Source organism: Moschus berezovskii, chromosome 2 (genome assembly GCF_049115385.1).
Source record: "Moschus berezovskii isolate FMDL1 chromosome 2, NW_MosBer_1.0, whole genome shotgun sequence".
NCBI classification, from domain to species: domain Eukaryota; kingdom Metazoa; phylum Chordata; class Mammalia; order Artiodactyla; family Moschidae; genus Moschus; species Moschus berezovskii.
The window spans coordinates 29,857,471-29,880,675 of NC_142461.1; the positions used below are offsets into that span (position 1 = coordinate 29,857,471).

Consider the following 23,205-nt stretch of genomic DNA (forward strand, 5'->3'; position numbering starts at 1 on the left):
TTCCAAAGAACAAGTCCCTTTAACTAAGAAAATACATGTGAAAAGGAAAAGCCACTACTCTGGGAAAGATGTAAAACTGAAAAATGCTTCGGCCCACCTGCCATAATTAAAGATGAGCCATGATAAAAACCTAGGGGAGGCTCGCCATAACTAAGGTTCCGTGGAGTGCTGGGTTGCTCCTCTCAGAAGGAAAAGCATAGAGCAGAATGCTTTGAAAGTGATGCAACCCCTGGATAAAAACAGTGCAGCCAGCTTCCTGAGAGCTGAAATTGGGACCACAGTCTCCTCATAGAGGAATCACCTTTCTGGAGGAACAGGTAGGTTACTAAACAAGCAGCATCACCACGGACTGCAGGTTTTCACTTCAATTGATTCACTTCAATTCACTGATACCAGTAATAACAAAACGAACTTCTGCAAGCAGGGTAGGGTACTGCTTTAAACTGCAAGCTACTTCTACTTTTCAAAACAGTCCTTTTTCTTTCTTGAGGTTTTGTTGCTTCCATCGAGGCAGAGCCGAGAAGGCAGAAGGAGTCATCCCCAAGGCCTGGGTGAAATCCTCAATGGACAGGTGCTCCTAGAAGAGGAGAAGGACCAGAGGGTCAGCTTCTTGCTTAGAGTTAGCTCTGATGAGTCACAGAGGTGTGGCACAGAAATGAGATGATGAGCAAAAAGAGGCAACGTGGCGAGGGTCAGGAAAGGGACAGGGAGGAGGGAGGTGGCATTTCTTTTCAATCTGGGGCTGTTCTGCTCTGTAGGATTGCCCTGGAGAAAGTTTCTTTGACTCCTGCAGAGAGCCCTGAATTGAACAGCTTCTTGACGGTTAACACCTGTAGGTGGAGTTCAAGCCCAAGTTGAACTGAACAGCTTAGTAAACACCTTTCAAACTCAGGTGGATCTGAAGCTCCGGTTTTCTAACCTGTTATCCTTTGCCTCCCACCTCTGGGCATTTTCTGCTCAAGGCTCCTGGGAGCCCTCCCTAGTCTCCCTGGCAGGGTGGTGGAGCACTTTGTTTTGGAAGAAGGTCCCTGACAGCCATGGTTGTTGTGTCCATGGTCTGTCTGTCCCACCCAAGCTGGCTCTGCAGCTTGGTTGAGACTTCTGGACTCTGACCCCCAGGCAAGATAGCAGGGACTGCCCATCCCAGTGGACTTGTATCTTTCCACTGGTCCTGTTCTTGGAACCCTGCGGTCCTGCCAGCTGATTACTAGCCTCACCCATGCCCACATCCGCCTCTCTGTGGTTTACTCATGGGTACTCGGATTGCCCTTCTTGCTACTTCCTGCAGCGAGACCCACCACCCACCGTTCACTGTTAACTGGCCCTCCCTTCTGAGTGGAGCAGCCAGAGAGCGTGTGCACTCTTCCCACTTAGCCTGGAACCCTCAGCTCTTCTATAAGAATGCACACTACTCCCACAATTTAATCATCAGTGACGAGAATTTTTTAAAGAATAAGCCTTTCAGTCTATCCTAAAGGAGATCAGTCCAGGGTGTTCACTGGAAGGACTGATGCTGAAGCTGAAACTCCAATACTTTGACCACCTCATGTGAAGAGTTGACTCGTTGGAAAAGACCCTGACGCTGGGAGGGATTGGGGACAGGAGGAGAAGGGGACAACAGAGGATGAGATGGTTGGATGGCATCACCAACTCGATGGACATGAATCTGGGTAAACTCCAGGAGTTGGTGATGGACAGGGAGGCCTGGCGTGCTGGGATCCATGGGGTCGCAAAGAGTTGGACACGACTGAGCAACTGAAATGAACTGAAGCCTTTCAGACCACTTCTACCATGGTGGGGTTGTCTTGATTTTGTTTCTTATATTCAAAATTAGTGATCTATTTAGCTTTTTTAAAAAAAAGGCTAATGCATATTTTATTAGATATTGCAAAATTCCCCTCTACAGGGGTGGTAACATTTTGCCCTCACAGCAAAATAATATATGTTGTTCCACAGCCTTACCAACAAAGTACATTGTCATTATTTAGCTTCCTTTTAATCACCTGGTCCAATAGTATTGGCTGCCCTTCCCTTTGGAAATACTTTCTGTGTGCTACGTGATATGACAGTAAGAGTGGGACTCAGAAGACCTGATTCTTGCTCTGACTTGGCCACTAACTGGGAAAGTCACTTCCCTGCTCTGGATCTGAGTTTTCTCAGGTGTAAAACAAGCAATGACAATAACAGCTTACACATACAGAACACTTCCTATGTACCAAGAGCTGGGGAAATAATATATTTGTAATATTATGAAGAATAATAGATGCTATTAGGATCATCCCAATATTACAGTGAAGACAGGGAATGCATAAAGGGGTCTAAAGGTGACATGGAGGATGCAAATGTTCTAGAAACAATACACTTATGCATATATCGAGCCCAAACCCATAACAGATGCTCATGTTCCTGGAGGAAACAGCCAGCTCACATCTATAGGTTCCTTAATTCATTTCTAAGGCTTCTTTATGGTTTATGGTACACAGGGTACATTTTCTCTCAATGCCCTCTCAAGCTAGATTTTCTATTTTGGATCTTCATGAAGAGAGAATGAATATTAGAAATGTGTTTTTTTAAAACATGCCCTTCTTGCCAAACTCTCTCCTCAAGTGGTCCACAGGGACAGCAGCTGCTCTACCCGAGGGACCCTGTGCTGACTAGTCTCCTCCCTGGCATGCCTCTGAATTGCCTGCCCACCATACACATAATGATATTTCAACCTGGGTGTCTCCCTGGTGCCACTAAACTCATGATTGTCCCTGACTTAAGCTGGGTCTGACCCAGGGTTTTTTTTAATCTCAGAAAATGACACAATTACCCCCCTCTCATGACCTTTATCCAGTCATTACCAAGTGTTGCTGATTTAACCTAAATATTTCTCTAAACCATCTCCACCCATCCACACCCATTCTTGGGCTTCCCAGATGGGGCTAGTGGTAAAGAACCTGCCTGCCAGTGCAGGAGGTATAAGACACATGGGTTCGATCCCTGGGTCGGGAAGATCCCCTGGAGGAGGGCGTGGCAACACACTCCAGTATTCTTGCCTGGAGAATCCCATGAACAGAGGAGCCTGACGGGCTATAGTCCATAGGGTCACAAAGAGTCGGACATGACTAAGGAGACTTAGCAAGTCCATTCTTAACTGAGCAACTGGAGGGGCTCTGAAAAATGTAAACCTGACGGCCATTCCCTTGCTTCACCCATAATAGTTCCCCTTGACTTTTGGGATGGACACCACCCTTCCCAGCCTGACAAAAAAGGTGCTGCCCAGTGCCCCCCTCCACCCAGCAGCTGCCCCTCCCCAGCTCCACACACCCCCTGCTCTGGCCACCTTACCCTTTCACCCAAGCTGTGTTTACATCCTACTTTTGGGCTTCCATGTATACTCTTCCTTTCTCCAAGAATATCCCATTCTGCCGGAATAATTCCCATTCATCTTTCAAGAAAAAATCTCTGACTAAATCAGGTTCTGACCCACCTCCCTTCGGCTGGGATCCACCCCCTCGGGAAGCTCCTCTGTGGGCTTGTTCACCAGCTGCTCCAGGGGAAAGATGGGTAGAGGTCCGGAACTGAGGTTGCTGTTAGCATTGAACACATCTGGTTTGGAGCTTGTGAGCTCCTAGGGAAGAAACAGAAAACAGTGTTACTTCAGCTGGTTTGTGACTGCCTCCCAACCTGCATTTTTCTCTGAAGTCAACAATGACCCTAGGAACCTTCAAGAAGCCCTCCGTGGAGTTCCTTGGCAGTCCAGGGGTGAGGACCCAGCACTTTCACTGCTGAGGGCCCACATTCAATCCCTGGTCAGGGAGCTATGATCCCTCAAGCTGCACAGTGTGACCAAAAAAATATAAGCCTTCCATGACCCCTGCCTCCCACTGTCCACACACTCTTCATAAGAACATGGCATACTGGACAGGATCCAAAAGCTGAAGCTTGGAGGTCTATATTCAACCAAAGTTGGTTGGCGCTATGACCAGCTTTGAAAAACACGTAAACAAAATTGTTTTGTTCTATGACTTATAAACTTCTCTATGGCTACCCCTAATGTTCGAGGTCTACCTTGGACATTTATGACCTTCTTTCTCTTATCTGATATGAAACTGTCAACCATAAATTCTCTTAGCCTTGACCTAACTACCTACGCTTTCCTGCCTGCACCATCAGTCAACCAAGAAGGGTTAATTGAGTGCCATGGGGTTCCCAGGCTGTGGGTGGGTCCAAGGAATTCACATGTTATCTGCTGATAACCCCGGTGTGCTTGGGAAATTGCTCTCATGTACTGGCCACAATTCTACAGAGTCTACTTGGTCTTATCTCCCCTGCAAGCCTGTGAACATCTTTGATTTCATATTTCCACATTCTAAGCCTGTAGGCTGAACATATTTCTGTGAACTAACTGAAAGATTGAAGGAGAAGGTTTTTCTACCCGGAGACGGGTGATGATAGTAGAGAAATCATTACTTCTCCAAGCATGGTCTGAGGACTAACTGGATCAAATTACCTGGGCCCTTTGTGATAAACACATATTAATGGATCTCAACCCAATTCTACAAACCAGAATTTCAGGAAATGGGACTTTGGGATTTCCTTCTTTGTGGATGGGGGGGCACACGGCTTGTGGGATCTTAGTTCCCTGACTAAGGATCGAACCTGTGTCTCCTGCAGTGGAAGCACAGAGTCCTAACCACTGTACCACCAGGGAAGTCCCAGAATCTTCACTTCAATAAGCTTCCCCCACCCCCACATTCCCCATCACCCAGACTCTTACACATGATAAAATTTGGGGACCATTTGACTAGGGAATGGAGGAGACAAATCCGTGCGAGACATTGAAATTAAACAACAAGAAGAACTTCCAGGAGAAGAAAAAGAAAATGATGGAAAGAAAGAAGACCCTGGCACCTTCTCTGGAGCTTTCTCAGTTTTCATGGGTCTGACCACTGTCTGGACACTGTGGGGGCCCCTGCCACCTGCCCCGTACTCACAGCAGTGATCTGGCTCCAGTCCCCAGAGTTTCCAAGCTCCGCCTTCAGGTCCTCATAGGATTTGGAGTTCTGCATATAAAGTAAGTGACAAATTAGACCTCAATTTCAGCAGAGCAGACAGGATCATTTTCCTTCAGGCGTTGAAAGAAGGCTGCTTTAGGACCGAGGGGCGATGAGAAGGGGAAGGGGGAATCAGGGGGAGGCTGGAGACTGTCCCTGAAAAACCAGGTTGGATGGTAAGGATGAGCATGAAGGGCTGACAGGTAACTGGCTGGGGCAAGGGACTATTTGCCTCGCTCAGCCCACCACGGAGATGGAGAGTATGATCTTTCCCCACCCTCTGAGTTTAAGAACTCGGGCTGCACGCAGTCTTGGAAACCATACCCACACTGTGGGGGACTCGGGGGTCCTGGGGAACTGGTGAGCTCCCCTCAGAGCCTGGAGGGGACACTCACAGAGGACTGAAAGGAGTAGAAGGGACTTTGGATCCATGGGGAGCCCCCTCTCCACATCCCAGGGCCTGGAAGCAAGCGTGGCACATTATGAGTTCCAGCTATGCTGACCGCATGAACCAGTGAGTAATGGATGAATGAGTGAGTCTGAGAGAGAAGCCAGCACAGATCTGACGGGGGGAAGACCTGCCAGAGTTGTTGATGTGGGACACTGACCTGGGTTTGAGAAGTTCTGGACACATCTCGGTGTGCAGACTCGAGATTTGTTGGGCTCCATCATCAAGACTTAACTGAGCTCATCAAACACTGAATTTTTTTAATGCATTTGAGGAAATTAAGCTCTCGGTTTCCCTAATCTCATCTGTTGTGCCACTTTTGTGTACCCAAAGCCACCAGGGCAACACTCATTGTACCTTAGCTTTCCTTCTTCCTGCGGAAAACCTTCACTGTGATTTGTGGCTTAGTCTCTAAGTTGTGTCCTACTCTTTGCGACCCCATGGACTGTAGCCTGCCAGGCTCCTCTGTCCATGGGATTTTCCAGGCAATTAGACTGGAGTGGGTTACCATTTCCTTCTCCATTTTGAGGACCTGCCCTCTGCTTCTCTCTGGGGCCGGTTTAGGAAAAATCTTTGGAAGTCTACTTCATTGTTCCTCAGGTCAGGACCACGTATAGGACCCATTTTGCTTAGAATTTACTGCTAGAAGACACGTCTTTAGACATGTAGAACTGATGTGTTTGGAGGACCCGCCAATGCCATCTCATAGAGGTTTCCACAATGATGATGGATGTTCTTTTTCTGTGCTGTCCAGTATGGCAACCACCAGCCACACATGACTAGTGAGAAATGTGAGAAATCAATTCTTTGATTTTGCTTAATTTCAATTCATTTGCATTTAAATAATCAGTACAGCTCTTCCCAATATTGTCCAGGAGCTCTGAGCTAAATCTAGTGTACAAGCAAGACACTGTCATTAGCCTAAATTTCTGATGGACTTCCTTCCCTCTCCCTTACCAGGGGGCCTCGTAGTGTTACTGCAGCCTTACTGTCCATTCTAAGTCTCTTCAAGCCCCTTTACAAATACATCACAGGTCATCTATCCCAATGAACAGAGAAACCCAAGAGTCTACCCTGGCCCCCTCGCATGTGCCATGAAGGATGTGCTGGGGTGGGAGGACCAGGTGGGCTGGGGCCACTCACATTCCACTTGAAGGGATCCCAAGCCAGGAACCAGCCTGTGAAGGTGGGGGGCTCGTGCCCTTGCTTCACCACAATTATGGGGGTCTCAAGGTCCCGGCCACTGGGGTGGGTCTTGAGATATTCCTGCACCGTGGTGGCTGCGGCTTTCTTCTCGTCCTCATTGGCATTCTTGCCAATCCAGAAAAAGACCTGTGGAGCATCCCAGAGTCAGTCTCCCCTGTCCTCCCTCGGCTCACCCAGGCTCAGACATCCTGCTGTGGACCCTGACCTTGGGCAGGCCCCATCTGACCTTGACTTTGCCTCTGGAAACTAGGGTTGGACAGATGCCCTACACTTCTGTAGACGTGTGACTCCCAGCCTCTCCGGAGCCAAAGACCCCCAGAAACACTCCTCTGCCTCATGAAATCAACTGGACTTTGGGAGAAATACACGTCGTGCCCCGCAGCCCCACTGGGCATCCTCCTCTCCCACCAGCCTTCTTCTTTCTTTTGCTCCTGCTGTTCGTAACACCAATCTCGGGGAGAATGTATATGGAAGCCAAGAAAACATCAAACCTTACCTATCCTTAAAGCCACTATTTCTTGACCCTGGGGATTAGGGTGGTCAGAAGGGAGGTCCCCAGGCCTCAAAACTACCTGGTCCCAGACATCTAGCAGGAAAACATCATCCTCCTCCAAGTCATCCTGATTGAAGTCAGGGATCTCTGTGGCCAGGAAGCGCCCCGTCTGGTTGGAACATTCAAAGAGCCGGGGAGTGATGACCAAGTTTTCCTCCTGCAGCCTGCAAAGCAGAAAGGAAATTGTGTCGGGAAGCTCATCTCCTAGGAAAATGCTCTTTCTTCTGATCACACCAAAAGTCCCCCATCCCACCAAGAGTCCAGGAGCCCTCCAAAGGAGAAATTCCCACTCCTCTCCCAGGACAAGCATTTCAGTGGGCTCTTCTATAGTCCTGTTAGGAAGTTCTTCCTAATACCTTTCCTCTATCGCTCCTGCTGCTAGTACATGCCCTTTTGCTTTTGAACTGGGGAAATGGTGGATCATGGACCTTCTTCAGAACACTAGGCTTACAACTTGTGTTCCTCAGCACCTGGTCCTGGGGCAGCATGGAAGGACAGTGGCTGATGGGACCCTGGCATCTTCCTCCCAAAGGGCACACCTCGAGTCCCACCCCTCTCTTTGAGCTGCCTCCTCTGGGTGTGAACTCCCTTTACAGGAAATATCCACCCCAGACCCTGGGAATTCCACAATAAGTAGCACAGACACAGCCCCTGTGCCAAGAGGCTCCCAGAACCCCGGCTGCCCCTTCCTCATCTGGTAGCCCTGTGAGCCCAACACAGAGTCCTCAATCCATGCCTGCTGCAGGCTCTGGGTGATGCGGGTAGAGGTGCTGGGAGGCTCTCCAGCCTCAGAAGCTGAGCTGGAGTTTGAGGGGCCTGGGAGTTACCTCCTGGTGCTGGCATAGGGGGCCTTCCCACCCAGGGCCATCCAGAAGTTGGCCGGCTCCTGCCCCTCCACCACCACTTGCTTCTCGGTCCGGGAGACAGTGTCAGCAACCATCTTGGCCATCTCCCGCTCGTCCCCGCTGCAACCCTGGAAAAAGGCGGGGTGGCTGTGCTGGGGGAGTCCACCTTCAGTGCCCCGCCTCCCCCTCCGTCCACCACATTCACTGGCCTAGAGCTCCTGGGCCTGAGAAGCTCTCCTGGATCAAGGCCCTGTGCACACAGCCCAGCGTCCTTGACGCTCCAAAGGATGGCAGAGGAGACAAGGGAGACTGCCCTCCCAGTGGACAGGCAGAGGCCTCCAAGAGACTGAGTCCTCATGACAGAGATAAAGGGAGAGGCAGCGACAGGCACACACAGGGAGAGTGAGAGAGCCCAAGACATAAAGACAGGAGACGTCCCTGGTGGTCCAGTGGCTAAGACTCTGTGCTCGAAATGCAGGGGGCCTGGGTTTGATCCCTGATCAGGGACCTAGAGCCCATATGTTGCAACTAAGATCTAGCACAGTCAAATAAGTAAATATATATATATTTTTTAATGGACTTCCTTGGTAGCATCGTGGATAAGAATCTGCCTGTCAATGCAGGGACCGCAGATTCTAATCCTGGTCCAGGAAGATCCCACATGCCATGAAGCAAACTGGCTCTTGTACCACAACTACTGAGCGTGAGCTCTAGAGCCCAAGAGCCACAACTAATGATCCTCTGTGCCACAACTACTGAAGCCCTCAAGCCCTAGAGCCAGCAGGTCACAACTGCTGAGCCCCAGTGCTGCAACTGCTGAAGCCCATGTGCCTAGAGCCCGTGCAAGAGAAGCCACTGCAATGGGAAGCCTGTGCACCACACCTAGACAGTAGCCCGCATGCGGCAACGGAGACCCACCCAGCGCAGCCATCAATAAATATAGCATTGTGCACATGTGGATCTCGGGCAAGGGTTTAAAAAAAAGCCATGAAGACGGACCAACACAGGGACAGACAGGAGTCACCAGAGACAAACAGAATGAGAAAGACCTACTCAGACACAGGGGCAGAGAGAAGGGATCCAGATCCAGAGGGGAGGCCAGAGGCAGCTAGGAAACCGGGAGGCGGGACCTATGGGGGGGCGGGGGGATTGGGAGGGGAGGCCGCTCAACTCCGCACACACCTTCCCACACCACAGGTAGCAGCAGGACTGAGTCTTGAGGATGAAGACGTCATTGGAGTTGAGGGAGGTGGCCTGGGGTGAGACCTCAAAGGCCTTGGTGTTGTTGGTGCTGGTTCCTCGGACCTGGAATAGCCGGGTGGAGGGCACAGGCTCCACGTTGTTGGCCCGGGATGTGCCTCCCTGCAGGGAGAGACGGGCAGGACTAACTTGGCAAAGGTGGTCCTCTGATACACCATAACCTGACTAGTCTTCCCAAAACATTGCTTTGGTCACGGGCACTCCCCTGCCCGACAGCTTGGTTCAGACTAGAACCATTCTAGCTCTGCTGACCAGAACCCAGCTTTCAAGGGATCATTTGAGGCCTCACATGAGAAGGCAACCTGCCTTTCCAGGGTCACTCTCAGCTCTCTCCAAACCCTCCATTTAGCTCAACCAAGCTTCTCATGGTTCCCCACAGGGTCTTTCCCCTGGGCCTTTGTCCTGGCTATGCCTCTGCATCGCCCTCATTTGACTTCTGCTGAGCTCTGACCCCAATGTCAAAATCTCCTCCCAACCCTCTTTCCACCATGGACTCTATGCCTGTTCACTGATCACCGTATTCACGCGCCCCTTTGAATGCAACATATTTCTGGCATTTAAGCACACATGGAACAACGGACTGGTTTCAAATCGGGAAAGGAGTATGTCAAGTCTGTATATTGTCACCCTGCTTATTTAACCTATATGCAGACTACATCATGAGAAACGCTGGGCTGGAAGAAGCACAAGCTGGAATCAAGATTGCCAAGAGAAATATCAATAACCTCAGATATGCAGATGACACCACCCTTATGGCAGAAAGCGAAGAAGAATTAAAGAGCCTCTTGATGAATGTGAAAGAGGGGAGTGAAAAAGTTGGCTTAAAGCTCAACATTCAGAAAACTAAGATCATGGCATCCAGTTCCATCACTTCATGGCAAATAGATGGAGAAACAGTGGAAAAAATGACAGACTTTATTTTGGTGGGGGTGGATTCCAAAATCACTGCAGATGGTGACTGCAGCCATGAAATGAATAGATGCTTGCTCCTTGGAAGAAAAGCTATGACCAACCTAGACAGCATATTATAAAGCAGAGACATTACTTTGCCAACTAAGGTCTGTCTAGTCAAAGCAATGTTTTTTCCAGTGGTCATGTATGGATGTGAGAGTTGGACTGTGAAGAAAGCTGATCACCGAAGAATTGATACTTTTGAAATGTGGTGTTGGAGAAGACTCTTGAGAGTCCCTTGGACAGCAAGGAAATCAAACCAATCAATCCTAAAGGAAATCAGTCCTGAATATTCATTGGAAGGACTGATGCTGGAGTTGAAGCTCCAATACTTTGGCCACTTGATACAAAGAACTGACTCATTTGAAAAGACCCTGATGCTGGGAAAGATTGAAGGAAGGAGGAGAAGGGGACGACAGAGGATGAGATGGTTGGATGGCATCACTGACACGATGGACATGAGTTTGAGTAAACGCCAAGATCTGGTGATGGAGAGGGAGGCCTGGCATGCTACAATCCATGGGGTCGCAAAGAGTCGGACATGACTGAGCGACTGAACTGAACTGAACTGAAGCACACACTGCCTTGGACTGTTGATTCACTGCTTGTTCAACAAGATGGTAAACAGTATTAGCATGGCATTCTTCTCCCGCTCAGTGCTTTGCAGAGGGCTGTGTACTTAGTAAGTGTTCAGTAAATAGGTTATTGCTAAAGGAATTCAAGAGATGGCTATTTCAACAGGGAAGTCTGCTCCATGTTATTTGGCAGCCTGGATGGGAGGGGAGTTTCGGGGAGAATAGATACATGTATATGCATATGTATGGCTGAGCCCCTTTGCTGTCCACCTGAAACTATCACAACATTGTTAATTGGTTACACGCCAAAACAAAATAAAAAGTTTAAAAAAAAAGGTGCCAGTGCACCTTAGGTTCATCATTCGGCAAACCTATCCAAAATAACTTTTTTTCATCTAGAGAGGAGTTGGGGTGTAGAGAGTAATAGTCTTATATATGCTAAGTGTTTATTAAATGGATTTAAAAAAAATATTGAGTAGCTGTTTCTATTTCCATTGCACATAGGTGATGGAGCCTCAAACAGTCCTCTCCCAGGAAGCGTGGGCTGCCCCCTAGCCCTGTCCCCCACCCCTTGTCCTCTTCCCTGTCTCCTGGAGCCCACCCCACCTCACTGCCACACCTGGTAGACCACCATGCGTCCCTTGAAGATGGACATGAGGTGAGGCGGCTCCTTGCCCATTGGGACCCGGATCTGGACCGGTTCGTTGTTGTATTTCTGGTCCAGGATGACAGCTTGATAGGCGGAGGCTGTGATTTCGTCCTGGCTGGCCCGGCTGCCCTGGGGATGTGCAGGGTGGGAGGGGTGAGGTGAAACCAGCCCCCAGTTCTAACTTCATATCCAATTCTGACTGGCCCTAAACCCAACTGCCTTCCCCACCAATCCCCACCCCGAACACAACCAAAATCCACCCCCAACCCAGACCTCAGCTCTGGTCCCAGCCCCACACCTAATCTTTCTCCAGCCTCAGTCCACTCCAACCCACCTTGATCCCCAACCTCCTCTCCCGCTTACTGCACCTTCCTTGATGAAACACCACGACTACCCCCCACTCACCCCCCAGCACCCCCAAACATCTCCCGCTGCCTCGTATCTGGACATAGAAACCCACAGTCAGAGCGGGTGAAGAGAAGGCACAAGAAGCCATGGAAGTTGGAAAGGAGACTCAGAGACCCAAAGGAAAGGGTTGTGAGTGGGGGTACCCAGCATCAGGGGGCTCTCCCAGCCAAAGCAGCTCCAAGATGGAAAGCAGGTAAGATACCCACCACCAGAGGTGTTCAACTCAAGGGCGATGGCCGCTTGGCAGGGGTATTGTGCAGTGGGGTTGAGCGGCTGCGCTGAACGGGTGGAGTGGGGCCTGACCTGCCAGATGTAGAGCAGGTAGTGCTCCTTCTCGCCGATGAGGTAGGTGTAGAGCAGCAAGTAGCAGTCGCCCCCAAAGAAGTGGCCAAGCCACTTGGTGTCCACAGGCACCAGCTCTAGGTCCTCGATGCGCCACATCTGGGGCCGGTACCAGGCTAGTGTGAGGTCCAGGACAGACTCCACCAGCCCCTCCCCCTGGCCTGGGCCTCTCCCCCACCCATCATACCTGTACCTCCCCACTCCCATCGTCCACCATCTTCTGCTGGGCAGCCACCTGAGGCTGGACGTGCATGGACGTGGCATCAAACTTCACCTGTTCCACCTTGGCTAGAGGGAGGGGGGAAATCAAGACACCCAGTGTCACCAGCTGAGCTCCCCCAGGTTCTCACAACAGCCCTGAGTGGGAGCTGCAATTTTTAGACCCATTTTACAGATGAGGCAACTGAGGCTAGAGAGATTCGGTAGCTTATCCCAGGGCACACAGCTAGCCAGTGGCAGAGCTATAACACAGAACCCTATCTCCCTCCCATAAGACTCGTGTTTTGTCGGAGCCTCCCAGAGCAGCCACGGGAGGGTTATTTTCTCCTCCCCTGGGTGCGTGGCATGGAGCTTGTCCTTAGCAAATATTGTCTGGAAGACTGGAGATGTTTGGGTTTGGGTTCTGAGGAGACCCAGCACTACTCCAAATGAAAGGTGAGCTGTTCTCAGCTCCCTATTTGTGACAACTCTTGAGTTTATCTGAGTCCCTTTGTGTCCACGCCCCTCCACCTGGGGAGCCCAGAGTCAGGGTGAAGTACACAACAGGAGTGTTCAGGAGGGCAGGAGGCAGGCCCAGCGCTCTCCTGGCCCCACTCCCCGCTTCCAGCCCCACCCCGCCTCGGGCCAGCCCTCACCCACAGAGCCCACGGTGTGGGTTTTGCCTAGGCCGGTGGTCCGGTTGGGTACTGTCCATTTCTGGAAGAGCTGCTGAAAGACAGCTGACTCGGCCCCGTCGTTCTGCAGCTCCACCTGTGTGCTTGGTGGGTACTGCTTCGCTTTGATAAAGTTCTGGGAAGAGAAGGAGGAGGCTGGGGTGTGTCCCTCCCCCAGCCTCCACCCCCTAACAGGAGCCAAAGCCTGTCTGTAACCCCAACCAGACCCACCACTAACCTGCCCTGGTCCCAAGCCCAAAGCAGACTCTAATCGCTGTCCCAATGTTGACCTCAATCCTAACCCAGCTAACTCCTACCCCAGGTCACACCAGACTCCACCTCAAACCTAACTCTGACCTCAACCCTGAATCTAACACTAACCCTCAAACCCACTTCAGACCCCCCATCCCAAGGCCAAATCTGACCCAAACCTGACCCCAGCCTCCATCTCCAAACTTGAGCCCAACCCCCAATCCAACGTTGGCCCCCAGCCAGTTCAGGGTTACTGACTCCAGCTCCTACAATGACCCCAAACTCTGACTTGGCCTCCACCCCATGCTGACCCACCCCGCTTCTTGTAGGGAGGCTGGCCTCCATTTCTCCCTCCCTTTTCAGAGCCAAGCTCACGGTACAAGCCCTGAGGAGGCTCCCTTTTTGTGACGATTCTTGAGGTTGCCGGGTGGTTTTCTTCCTGGGGTGCAGAGAACCCCCAAGATGACCCCCCGGAGCTAATTCAGGCCAGAGCCACCCCTGGCCTTTGGCCCCCACTGCCCTCTCCCTGGTGGGTGGCCGTCTCTGCCCCTCCTCCAGTTTCTCCTCCTTGACACCCAGACCCACCAGTGCCTGGTTCATGGCTTCCTTCTTCTCCACGGCGTTGGCATTCTTCCCCTTCCACACGTAGATCTTTAGGCCTCCCTGGTCCAGGATGTAACAGTCCTGGAGGCGGGAGAGAAAGCGCAGGGGGAGAGCCTGAGGGTGCAGGCTGGGGGAGCTGCAGACACAGATGTTTGCCTCTTGCGCCCTCCACCCCGACCACCCTAGGCCCCTGGTGCTGCTCCCACTGGGGGAAAGTGGACAGGGGGCAGGTGGATGATGGGGAGCTGGGGCTGGGGGCACTCTGGACCCTCTCACCTCGTGACTGAGCAGGTCTTGTGTGAGTGGCCGTGTGGCAATTTCTCTGACCACCACCTTTCCCTCTGAGTCAGACACACTGCAGGACAAAGAGACGACATAGACAAGAAGGGTGCTGGACCCTGGTCCTGGGGTCTCCTCCCCCAGGAGGTACCCCCTGTGCCAGGAGGAGCCCCGCGCAGCCGGGCACTCACTGGTACAACTTGAGGGCAGCCTTGAGGGCCGGCTCCACCACCGTGTCGGCCACGGCGGCCTTCAGCTCCTTCCGCTGGCCCAGCACATGGTTCATGATCTCCATCAGCTGCGGTGAGGCCTTCTCGTTCTCCCCGTCCACCACGCCCACATAGCTGCGCCCACCCCGCTCCTGGTCGCGGATCTCCTTGGCCAGGTTCATGCCCTGTAGGGAGGCCCCGGGACGCATGAAGGCTGGCGGTGGGTGGTGGACAGGGCAGCATCCACCACCCCAAACCACACCTGGAGAGCCCAGCCCCCCACAGCAGCCCCAAAGGGGGAGGCACCTGCCCGGCGCTTCCCTTTCAAGGGGGGGACCAGGCTTTTAAGATGTGTGTCAGGAAGCCAAGCTAAAACCTCAGGAAGAGCAGTCTTCTTCATAAGAAAGATGGGATCTGGGGTGGGGGAGGCGGGACTTGCTAGGCCTTCGGTTTTGACATTGTTTGAAATGTGTGATTTTGCTTCAGAGGTTTGCATGAGAGGTGAGCCCTGAAGATCACAGTCCTGTCTCTTTGTCCCAAAGCCGTATACACACACCCTCACACACACACAAAACCTCACATGGGCTGACACACATGCACACACACACATACGCACACAGCCTGGTTCACTCTCTCAGCCCAGCGTCTCCTGTCCAGTTCCCAGCCTTTCCACTCCGGCCCCTTCCCCTCTCCACTGCTCCCTTCACCCCACTTCCCCCCTCGCCAGGCCCACATTTCTGTTTCCAGCCTAGCCCTATTTATCCAGCTCCCAAGACAGCCCCATTTTAAGATGCCCAAACCCAACCTTGATTTTCTCCCCAACTCTGTTGCTCCCTGATCTTTCCATCTCAGAAAATGGGACCCCACCCATCCCCACAAAAAGCACAACTTTTGACTTCTGTCTCTCTCCTCTCCGCTCACCCCCAACCTGACATATGCCCCGTGATTGCACCTTCCCAGCCCCCTCCTCACCTAGGCGTGTGCCCTCAGCCCCTCCACTCCCCTCGCCCCTCAGAAGTCAGAGTGCCCTTCGACGGCGTCCCAGGCACTGAGAACAAACCTCAACCCTCTCACACAGCTTCCTGACCACATAGCACATCCTGTGAGACCCCCCCACCCTCCTTTCCAAACTCCCCAAAGTCCCCGTCTCGGGCTTTGTCTGAGCTGGAAGGTTGCCTGCCATACACTTCTCTCCTGCCTTAGGGCCCTCTCCTCCCCACCTGCCCTCCTCCCAGAAGCCTTCTTAGACCCCTCTGAACCCTGAGAGCCACAATCCACTCCCCACCCCTCACTTCTCCAATATTCCCTTCACATATGTCTCCCCTCCTGGATGGCCCACTGGACGCCAGGGCACGGCTCTGCCCATCTCATTGACCACCGGCTCCCAGCGCTGGGCACAGCATCTGCCACAAAGCAGGGACTCACCAGACGCTAAGGACCCACCACAGGGCATGCATGTGGACTCCAGCACGCATACCTCACTGCACACACATGGAGACTCAGATCCACCTTCAAACACAGCACACCGGACAGTCAGAGGAGAGAGCGCTGAGGAAAGCGGGGCTGGTGGAGCCGGGGCAGCAGTCTGGCCAGTTTGGGAGGGAGGCCAGGTGCTGGAGGCAGGAGCAGGGAGGAATAGGCTGGGATTTGGTGGGTGGGCACAGGGCGGGGTTACCCTGAGTCTCTCCATGCGGTTACTCTCTGGCCCATTCCACTGTATGATGAGCTTCCCAAGGTCCAGGAGGAAAACATCCCCACGGTTGAAACTCTTCCAGGACATCTCCACCTGGGGAGCCATGGGGCAGGCACAGAGCCCACTCAGACCCTGTCCATCAGCCATCAATCTCTCCCCCACCCCTTCCCAGCCCCTCACCCCGCCTCAGCCTCTGCCCTCCGCCCAGGCAGGGTGGAGGCTAGGAGGAGAGGAGGCCGCACCCCCCGAGCCCTGGTTGATGCCCACCTCTCCGGCCACCACATTCCTCTTGCCCTTGACGTGGAGCAGCCGCTGGATGTCATAGGAGTTGGTCTCCACTTGCTTCATGCCAGAAGCCACGCCCCCTTTCCGGATCCTGGGAGGAGAGGTCAACTGACCCAAGGGAGTGGGCTGGGAGGTGTGACAGGCCCCCCATCCTCCCAGATCCTGGGATGTGGTTGCCACGGGGCCTATTTGAGGGCTGGGGCTGGGAGTAAAGGGGTGCCTGAGGCCTTGGGGGCACAAACCCCAAAAAGGCACTCACTCTCAGGGCCATGCACGTGCAAGGTCACTCTATCGCCTCCGTTTGCACGACCCTGGCAGTGAGTGCCTCCTTGGAGTTTGTACCCTAGGTGCCTCGCTTGCCTCACCCTAGTTCCAGCCCTGCTGAGAGGCCTGCAAAAGGTGGGTGCATGGTAATGGGGCCATGTGGAAGGACAGGACAGGGGACTGAAGCAAAGGGAAGAGGGGAGATGCTGAAGACAGAACTGTGTCTCCTCCCAAACTCAAGGCTGAAGACCAAGGACAGGGCAGCAGCAGAGATGGGGGTGGTGAATGGAAAGGTGAACAACAGTTATCCTCATGGGCTCCCCGCACAGCCTCAGGCTCCCTTTCCAGCCCCAGGTCTGCCCCCCAGCCTCAGGTGTCCCTCCCAGCCCTGGCTCCATTCCCGAGCCTGTAGCGTGCGCCTCCATACACAATGCCCTGCTTGAAGTAGCCTCGGAAGGTCTCACTCTCGTTGCCCTGGACCTCACGGTGCTGGACAGCCCGGCCCTTCAGAAAGTCATCCATCTGCGTGGTGTAGATGGCAGCCGCCCCTTGCTCGTCCTGGGACGAGGCCTGGCCGATCCAGTAATGAATGTCATAGGACAGGTTGCTGCCTGTCTTGTGGATCTAGGGAGAGGACACGTCCAGTGGACCCAAGGCCCTGGGCTCCCACAGCCCTCTCCCCACCTCCCTGCTTCACATGGTCTCCTGAACGTGTGGGACCAGCACCACAGGGGACTTGGCATGGAGAAGTTCATGGCACGAGTGGTCAGGAGCCCTGCATGTGTTGTAGTTCTCTCAGACCCTCTGAGACACGGGGCAGGTGTCTTCACCTGGGCCTTGGAAATAACTTGGTTGGACTACGACACCGACCATCAGAGGTCTAGGAAGTGACTTGGTGGTATACAGTGAAATGACTTTGGAAATTTTTTTTTTGTCCACCCCTCTCAGCAGACGGGATCTTAGTTCCCTAACTAGGGATAGAACCCATGTCCCCTGCAGTGGAAGTGTGGAGTCTTAACCACCGGTCCTCCAGGAAATCCCTGATTATGGAATTATTTTATAGCTACTTTCTGTTTGTGAAACAGGACACTGCTTTCCATTCGTGATAATGACACTGAATTAAGTTTTTAAATAAATGGATTTAAATTTTAAAAGTGAATCAGTAAAAGTACAAATGCATTAATGATACACGATGCAGAAGAAACCAAGACAGTCAAATGAAGTCGACTGTGGATTTTGGGAACATGGACTCAAAGTAGGGTGACATCCCACCAGTTCAGAAGCTCTCCCAAGACTGTAAATCCACAGAGGGTCACCCCAGCTGGGAGCTCAGTGGTTCAAGGGCAGCAATCGGCTCTTATATCTCTGACCCTCTGGTGCTATGGCTAGGCTGGGAACACCCACTGAACACTATCTTGGGATGAAGCTGGGCAGCAGTCCCCATTGCTCCTAGCTTCACAGTTCCTCCTGCTGCTGCCCTAAGCTTTGCTCTCTGCTGCGCCCCTTCCCCTGCCCATTCCCCACTCACAGCCAGGATTACATAGCAGTCACCATCGAAGAAGCTGCCTAAGGAGTTGGAAGGAACAGGCACCATCTGCATGGCCTAAGGAGAGAAGGGAAGTCAGAGGGCTTGACCACCCAGGAGCCCCAGCTTCCCTGCCTCCCTGTAACCAAATGGAGAGTGGGAAAGGAAGAGCCAGGAAGAGAGCATGAGAAAACCGGCCAGGAGCGTGGATGTGAGGAGGGCGGGGAGAGGAAGGAGCAGGGGGAGGGGTCAATGCCTGAGGACAGGGCGGGGATGGCACCAGGGGCTCACCCGCCAGCAGGGCAGGGTGGAGGACAGTCGAGCCTTCCTCGCCTCAGTCCATCCCCAGCCCGCAGAGCCCGCCCTGTGACCAGGCAGTATCCTCACCTCGATCCTCCATATCTGCACCCCGGGCGTGGTGATGTTGAGGGAGCCTTTGACTTGGGCGCTCAGTTTGGTCATGGCGGATGAGCCTAGGGGAGAAGTGGCGTGGAACCAAGAAGAGGACCTGGGAACGCTGGCTTTCAGGGGCCACTCTTCCAGCCCAGCCCTGGAGAGCTCCTCTCTCTCCAGGGCTCAGGGCTCTGAGAGAAGGTCCCCACCCTGGGCCCTGACTGGCCAGGGGGGCCCACCTCCAACCTTCCCACCTGGTTCTGATCTTGTCACTCTTGTTCAAACACCTTTCCTGACTCCCTATCACCTACTGAAAAAAGGTCCCACTCCTAAGCCTGGCATGCAAGGTCCTTCTTGATGCAGCCCCAAACGATTTTTCTGCCTGAAAAGTTTTGATCAAAGCCATACCTGGCTAAAATATATATATCATACAGAGGTTTTTTTTTAAGCAAAGAATAAACAAGGGTTGAAAAGTATACATGCTCAAAAGAATTGAAGAAAAACAGGTGTTCAAACAAAACTTGTACCTGAAGTTTCATAGCAGCTCTATTCACAAGAGGCAAAAGCTGGAAAGAGCCAAATGTCCATCAACAGACGACTAGATCAACAAACGGTGGTCTGTCCACACAATGGAATAGTACTCAGCCATAATAGTACTCAGCCAATTAAGCACGATACGCGCTGCAACGTGGGTGAACCCTGAACATGATGCCGAGTGAAAGAAGCCAGACACAATGGTCCCATTTTGTGTGACTTCATTTACATGAAATGTCCAGAACAGGCAAATCAATAGAGACAGCAAGTGATTAGTGGTTGTCAGGGGCTGCAGGGAAGGGAGGAATGAGGAGTAACCCCTTGTGGGTGTGGAGTTTCCGTTTGGGATGATGAAAATATTCTGGAACTAGACAGCGGTGATGGCTGCACAGAGTTTTGAATGTATTGAATGTCCCCGAATTGTATGCTTTAAAGTGTTAAAATGGTAAGTCTTACGTTCTGTGTATTTTATCACAATAGAAAAGTATATGCAGTAGTTTCCTATCTCTTGCTACCCCCAACCCTCTAGTGAAAGTGAAAGTCGCTCAGTCATGTCCGACTCTTTGTGACCCCATGGACTTTAAATTCCATGGTATTCTCTAGGCCAGAATAATGGAATGGGTAGCCTTTTCCTTCTCCAGGGGATCTTCCCAACCCAGGTCTCTTGCATTGCGGGTGGATTCTTTACCAGCTGAGCCAAAAGGGAAGTCCCAACCCTCAAACACCCTTCAATTACTGTGCTGGTGGCCCACAAGATGTGGACCCCACCGGGGTGGGGCCGTGTTTGTTCAGTGCTGAATCCCCAGCTTCCAGCTCTGCTGGAACTTTGCTGAGTGGGTGTGTGGGAGGGTGGTCAGGTGTTGGGTGGTTGGCTCAGTTTGTGGGTAAAAGTGATTAGGTGGATGGATGAGGGAATAAGTGAGTGAAGGAATGAAGGACTGAACCTCCCACTGGGAACCGCCCTCCACCCACTGAGCTTGAAGAAACCTCTCCCCTGTCTTCTTTCACGCTGTCTTTCATGGCTCTTTTCCTTTGACCTCTAGCTCTGTTCTCTCCTCCAAGGGCTTATCAGAATCACCTAGGGAGCTTTAAACAACACTGGTGCTCTGGTGCTCAAGCTATATCACACCCCCAAGGATTCTGATTTAATTAGGCCAGGGTGGGGCCCAGGCTTGGGCCCTTTATTTTCTGCCTTCGGGGAGGCGAGCCAGAGGTGCTTTCAAAACTCCCCAGTGATTCTGATGAGCTAGGGAGGAGAGTCACTTGCTCCCAGTAATTTTTGTCCTGGGTTTCCTTCCCCTCCCTCCCAGTCTGAAGGACATCCCATTCCCCACGGAGCCTACCACCCAGCCTGGCTTGGAGCTGCCCTCTATGAATGCTCCTTGAACCGATGAATAATGAATGAAAGATCACGTGGCCCCCACCACAGTGCTCTGACAGCTGGAATCTATCTAATCTCTCCTTGCACCTGGACTCTGAGTCACCCCTTGGAACAATGACCTGGTCTTTTACCGCTGGTAAACTCCTTCTTCCGACTCCTGAAGGGTGACCCCCCTCTCCCTGGTATTGTGGAATTTGGGGACAACATCTTCCTGCCCAGCCTCTGATTAGCGCCCCCTCCAGCAAATTAGGGCCACCTGCTGATGGCCAGCATTGCACCTGTAGAAGCCTCTAATGCCTGGGTCCCGTCTGATATCCCTGTGGGTCAGGGCCTCCTCCATGAGATATTTCTCAACCCATGGAGACGTCAGGACTCCTTGTTCAGTTGAACCAATTTGGGTACAAATGAAGAAAATGTTTCCTCTTATTTCAGTCACGACTTTTGTCCATATCCCTTTTTTTGCCAAAACAGACCGACCCTCACTAGCTGTGTGAACATGGCATGTATCTTCACCTATGAGGTTGGCAGTCGATGACCAGGTGATCTCTAAAGTCCCACTGAGGGAATTCCCTGGTGGTCCAGGGGTTGAGACAGAACTTCCACCACAGCGGGCAGGGTTCGATCCTTGGTTGGGGAGCTAAGATCCCATGTGCCATGCAGTGCAACACAAAATAAATAAATGAAAAATTAAAAAAAAAAGTCCCATCAGGGACATGTTCTGAGTCTAGGAGGGACCAGCAAAAGAGGGCAGACAAGATGAGGCCCTTCTTGTCCATCAGAACAGTGGAGACTCAGGGGAGCAGGGGTGTGAAAAAGTTGGCGCTCTGCCTCCCTAGAGAGAAATCAGCATTGGGGACCTCCAGCAGCCTGAAGAGGGAAGAGGTGAGCAAGGGGATTCTGGGGGAGCCCCTCAAGAGGTGGACTCACACTGCAAGAGTACCCCATGGATACCCGCCAGCTGGTCCTGCCTGGTAGACGCTGGTTAGAGCAGATGCCTCCATCCCGCACCCCCCTACTCCAGTGGACCCTCTCCAGCCTTGCATCTCCCGAACTGCTGGGAGGAGTAGGGGGCCCATGCTGACCCCCCATTGCCCACAGCACAGCCCTGGGTTTGAGTATGTGATGTCTTCTCCCTCAACGTGAATTCACTGGCTCCCTGCTCACTCCTGGTCCCCTCACTCCTCTGTCCCCACCTCAATGAAGGGCACCATCACTCCCGGACCCCGAAGTCAGCCATTGGCGCACAACCAGAAACCTTCCCTCTCCTGCCCTCCATCACTCTCTGCTTCTGGTAACAGCACACCATTCACTGGCCCTGGCCACCCCCACCAGCCCCAGGCTGCTTCTCACTCTCCCCTCATGTCCTTTCCTTTTCCTTTCCAATGCGCTCCCCACCTTTCTTCACTTGGCCAACACTCCCATGCTCTTCTGGACTCAACTTAGGTCTCATTTCTTCCAAGACGCCTTCCTAGAATCCTCAAGTTAGACGAGAGACCTGTCCTCAGGGACCCCAAGCCATCCTGGCCAAAAAATGCCTCTCTTGGTCTCCTGACCACATGATGGTGATAGGATCTGTTTATAAGTCTAAGGTTCCCAAGGTCAAGGACATAGACGCATTTGTCTATGTAGCCCCCAGCTCCTAGTACATGTGGATGCTAAGTCGTTTCAGTCATGTCCGGGTCTTGGCAGACCGTATGGACTGTAGCCCACCAGGCTTCTCTGTCCATGGAATTTTCCAGGCAAAAATACTGGAGTGGGTTGCCATGCCCTCCCCCAGGGGATCTTCTCAACCCAGGGATCAAACCCTCATCTCTTAAGTCTCCTGCATTGCCTGGCAGGTTCTTTACCCCTAGCGCCACTTGGGAGACCCCCCAGCACATAATAGGTGCTCAATAAATATTCTTGAAGCAGAAATACTGAACTGCAGTATAAAAGGAGTGGCCCTTCTTAGGGCCATGGAGGAATAAAGGCTCCTGCTGTCCCCCGGGTCCCATCTTCCCTTCGTAACTGCTGCCCCATTGTCCTGGGAATTTGGGCTCCAAAAAGCTCCAGAGTGCGCCCACTGCTCTCTGTCCCTAGTCATGCAGTTCTGAGCGGGACAGGGATGTGGCAGTCCTCGAAACGAGGGACACGCTCCTGCTTTGTTAGGCCAGTAAGAGTAGAGCGAGTGACATATCCCAGTCCTCCAGCCTGCAGACTCAGCCTCACTCCCACCCAAGATCACCTGAACAGGCTTCCTGGGAAGCGGGTGGTCAGTATGCCCCAAGATTCTAATCTGGACTTGCCCCCACTCCCCTGCCCCATCTCCTTTCAGCTGAATGGGGCTACAGGGCCTGGTGAGGCTGAGGGGATGGGTCCGGTGGAGCAGAGATGGGGTAGCATGCCTGCAAGGGCGGCCGAGGGTAGACGGGGGCCCAGGGCCCTGCCACCACCAGCCCCCTGCCCCCGCTTCTGTTTTTGCCCATTCCGTCCCTGATGGCTGTTGCTCACAATTTGGTATCCAGGAGACAAGCGCGCTGAGGTCCCAGGAGTGAAAAGGAAATGGAGACACAGAGAAAAAAACCATCTCAGATGAGGAAGAAATGAGCAAAGAGATGGTGGGAGCCGGGGGAGTGGGAGAGGGAGGTCAGGGTGAC

General features: G+C 52.6%; 1 protein-coding gene across 1 annotated transcript; it reads right to left on the minus strand.

Moving 5' to 3' along the window:
* Window positions 1–277: 277 nt before the first annotated feature.
* Window positions 278–18,723, minus strand: VIL1 (villin 1). Its single transcript, XM_055397392.2, has 19 exons — window positions 18,649–18,723; window positions 18,265–18,339; window positions 17,164–17,360; window positions 16,455–16,563; window positions 16,170–16,280; window positions 14,477–14,679; window positions 14,283–14,361; window positions 13,989–14,087; window positions 13,134–13,287; window positions 12,467–12,567; window positions 12,241–12,378; window positions 11,500–11,658; window positions 9,277–9,456; window positions 8,077–8,222; window positions 7,269–7,413; window positions 6,634–6,822; window positions 4,983–5,051; window positions 3,476–3,616; window positions 278–577 (listed from the first exon to the last, which is right to left on the minus strand). The coding sequence occupies exons 1-19, from the start codon at window positions 18,721–18,723 to the stop codon at window positions 464–466; spliced, it is 2,484 nt and encodes an 827-aa protein (XP_055253367.1). The 3' UTR covers window positions 278–463.
* Between the last annotated feature and the right edge of the window lie 4,482 nt (window positions 18,724–23,205).

What these genes read in the sequence shown, in the direction of transcription:
- VIL1 (XM_055397392.2), bottom strand. Translation starts at nt 18,723, where the DNA reads ATGACCAAACTGAGCGCCCAAGTCAAAGGCTCCCTCAACATCACCACG. An exon ending in ACCTGCTCTACATCTGGCAG is followed by an intron (nt 11,659 to 12,240) that starts GTCAGGCCCCAC and finishes GCACATCCCCAG; the next exon opens with GGCAGCCGGGCCAGCCAGGA. An exon ending in GCTACCTGTGGTGTGGGAAG is followed by an intron (nt 8,223 to 9,276) that starts GTGTGTGCGGAG and finishes GCCTTTTTCCAG; the next exon opens with GGTTGCAGCGGGGACGAGCG.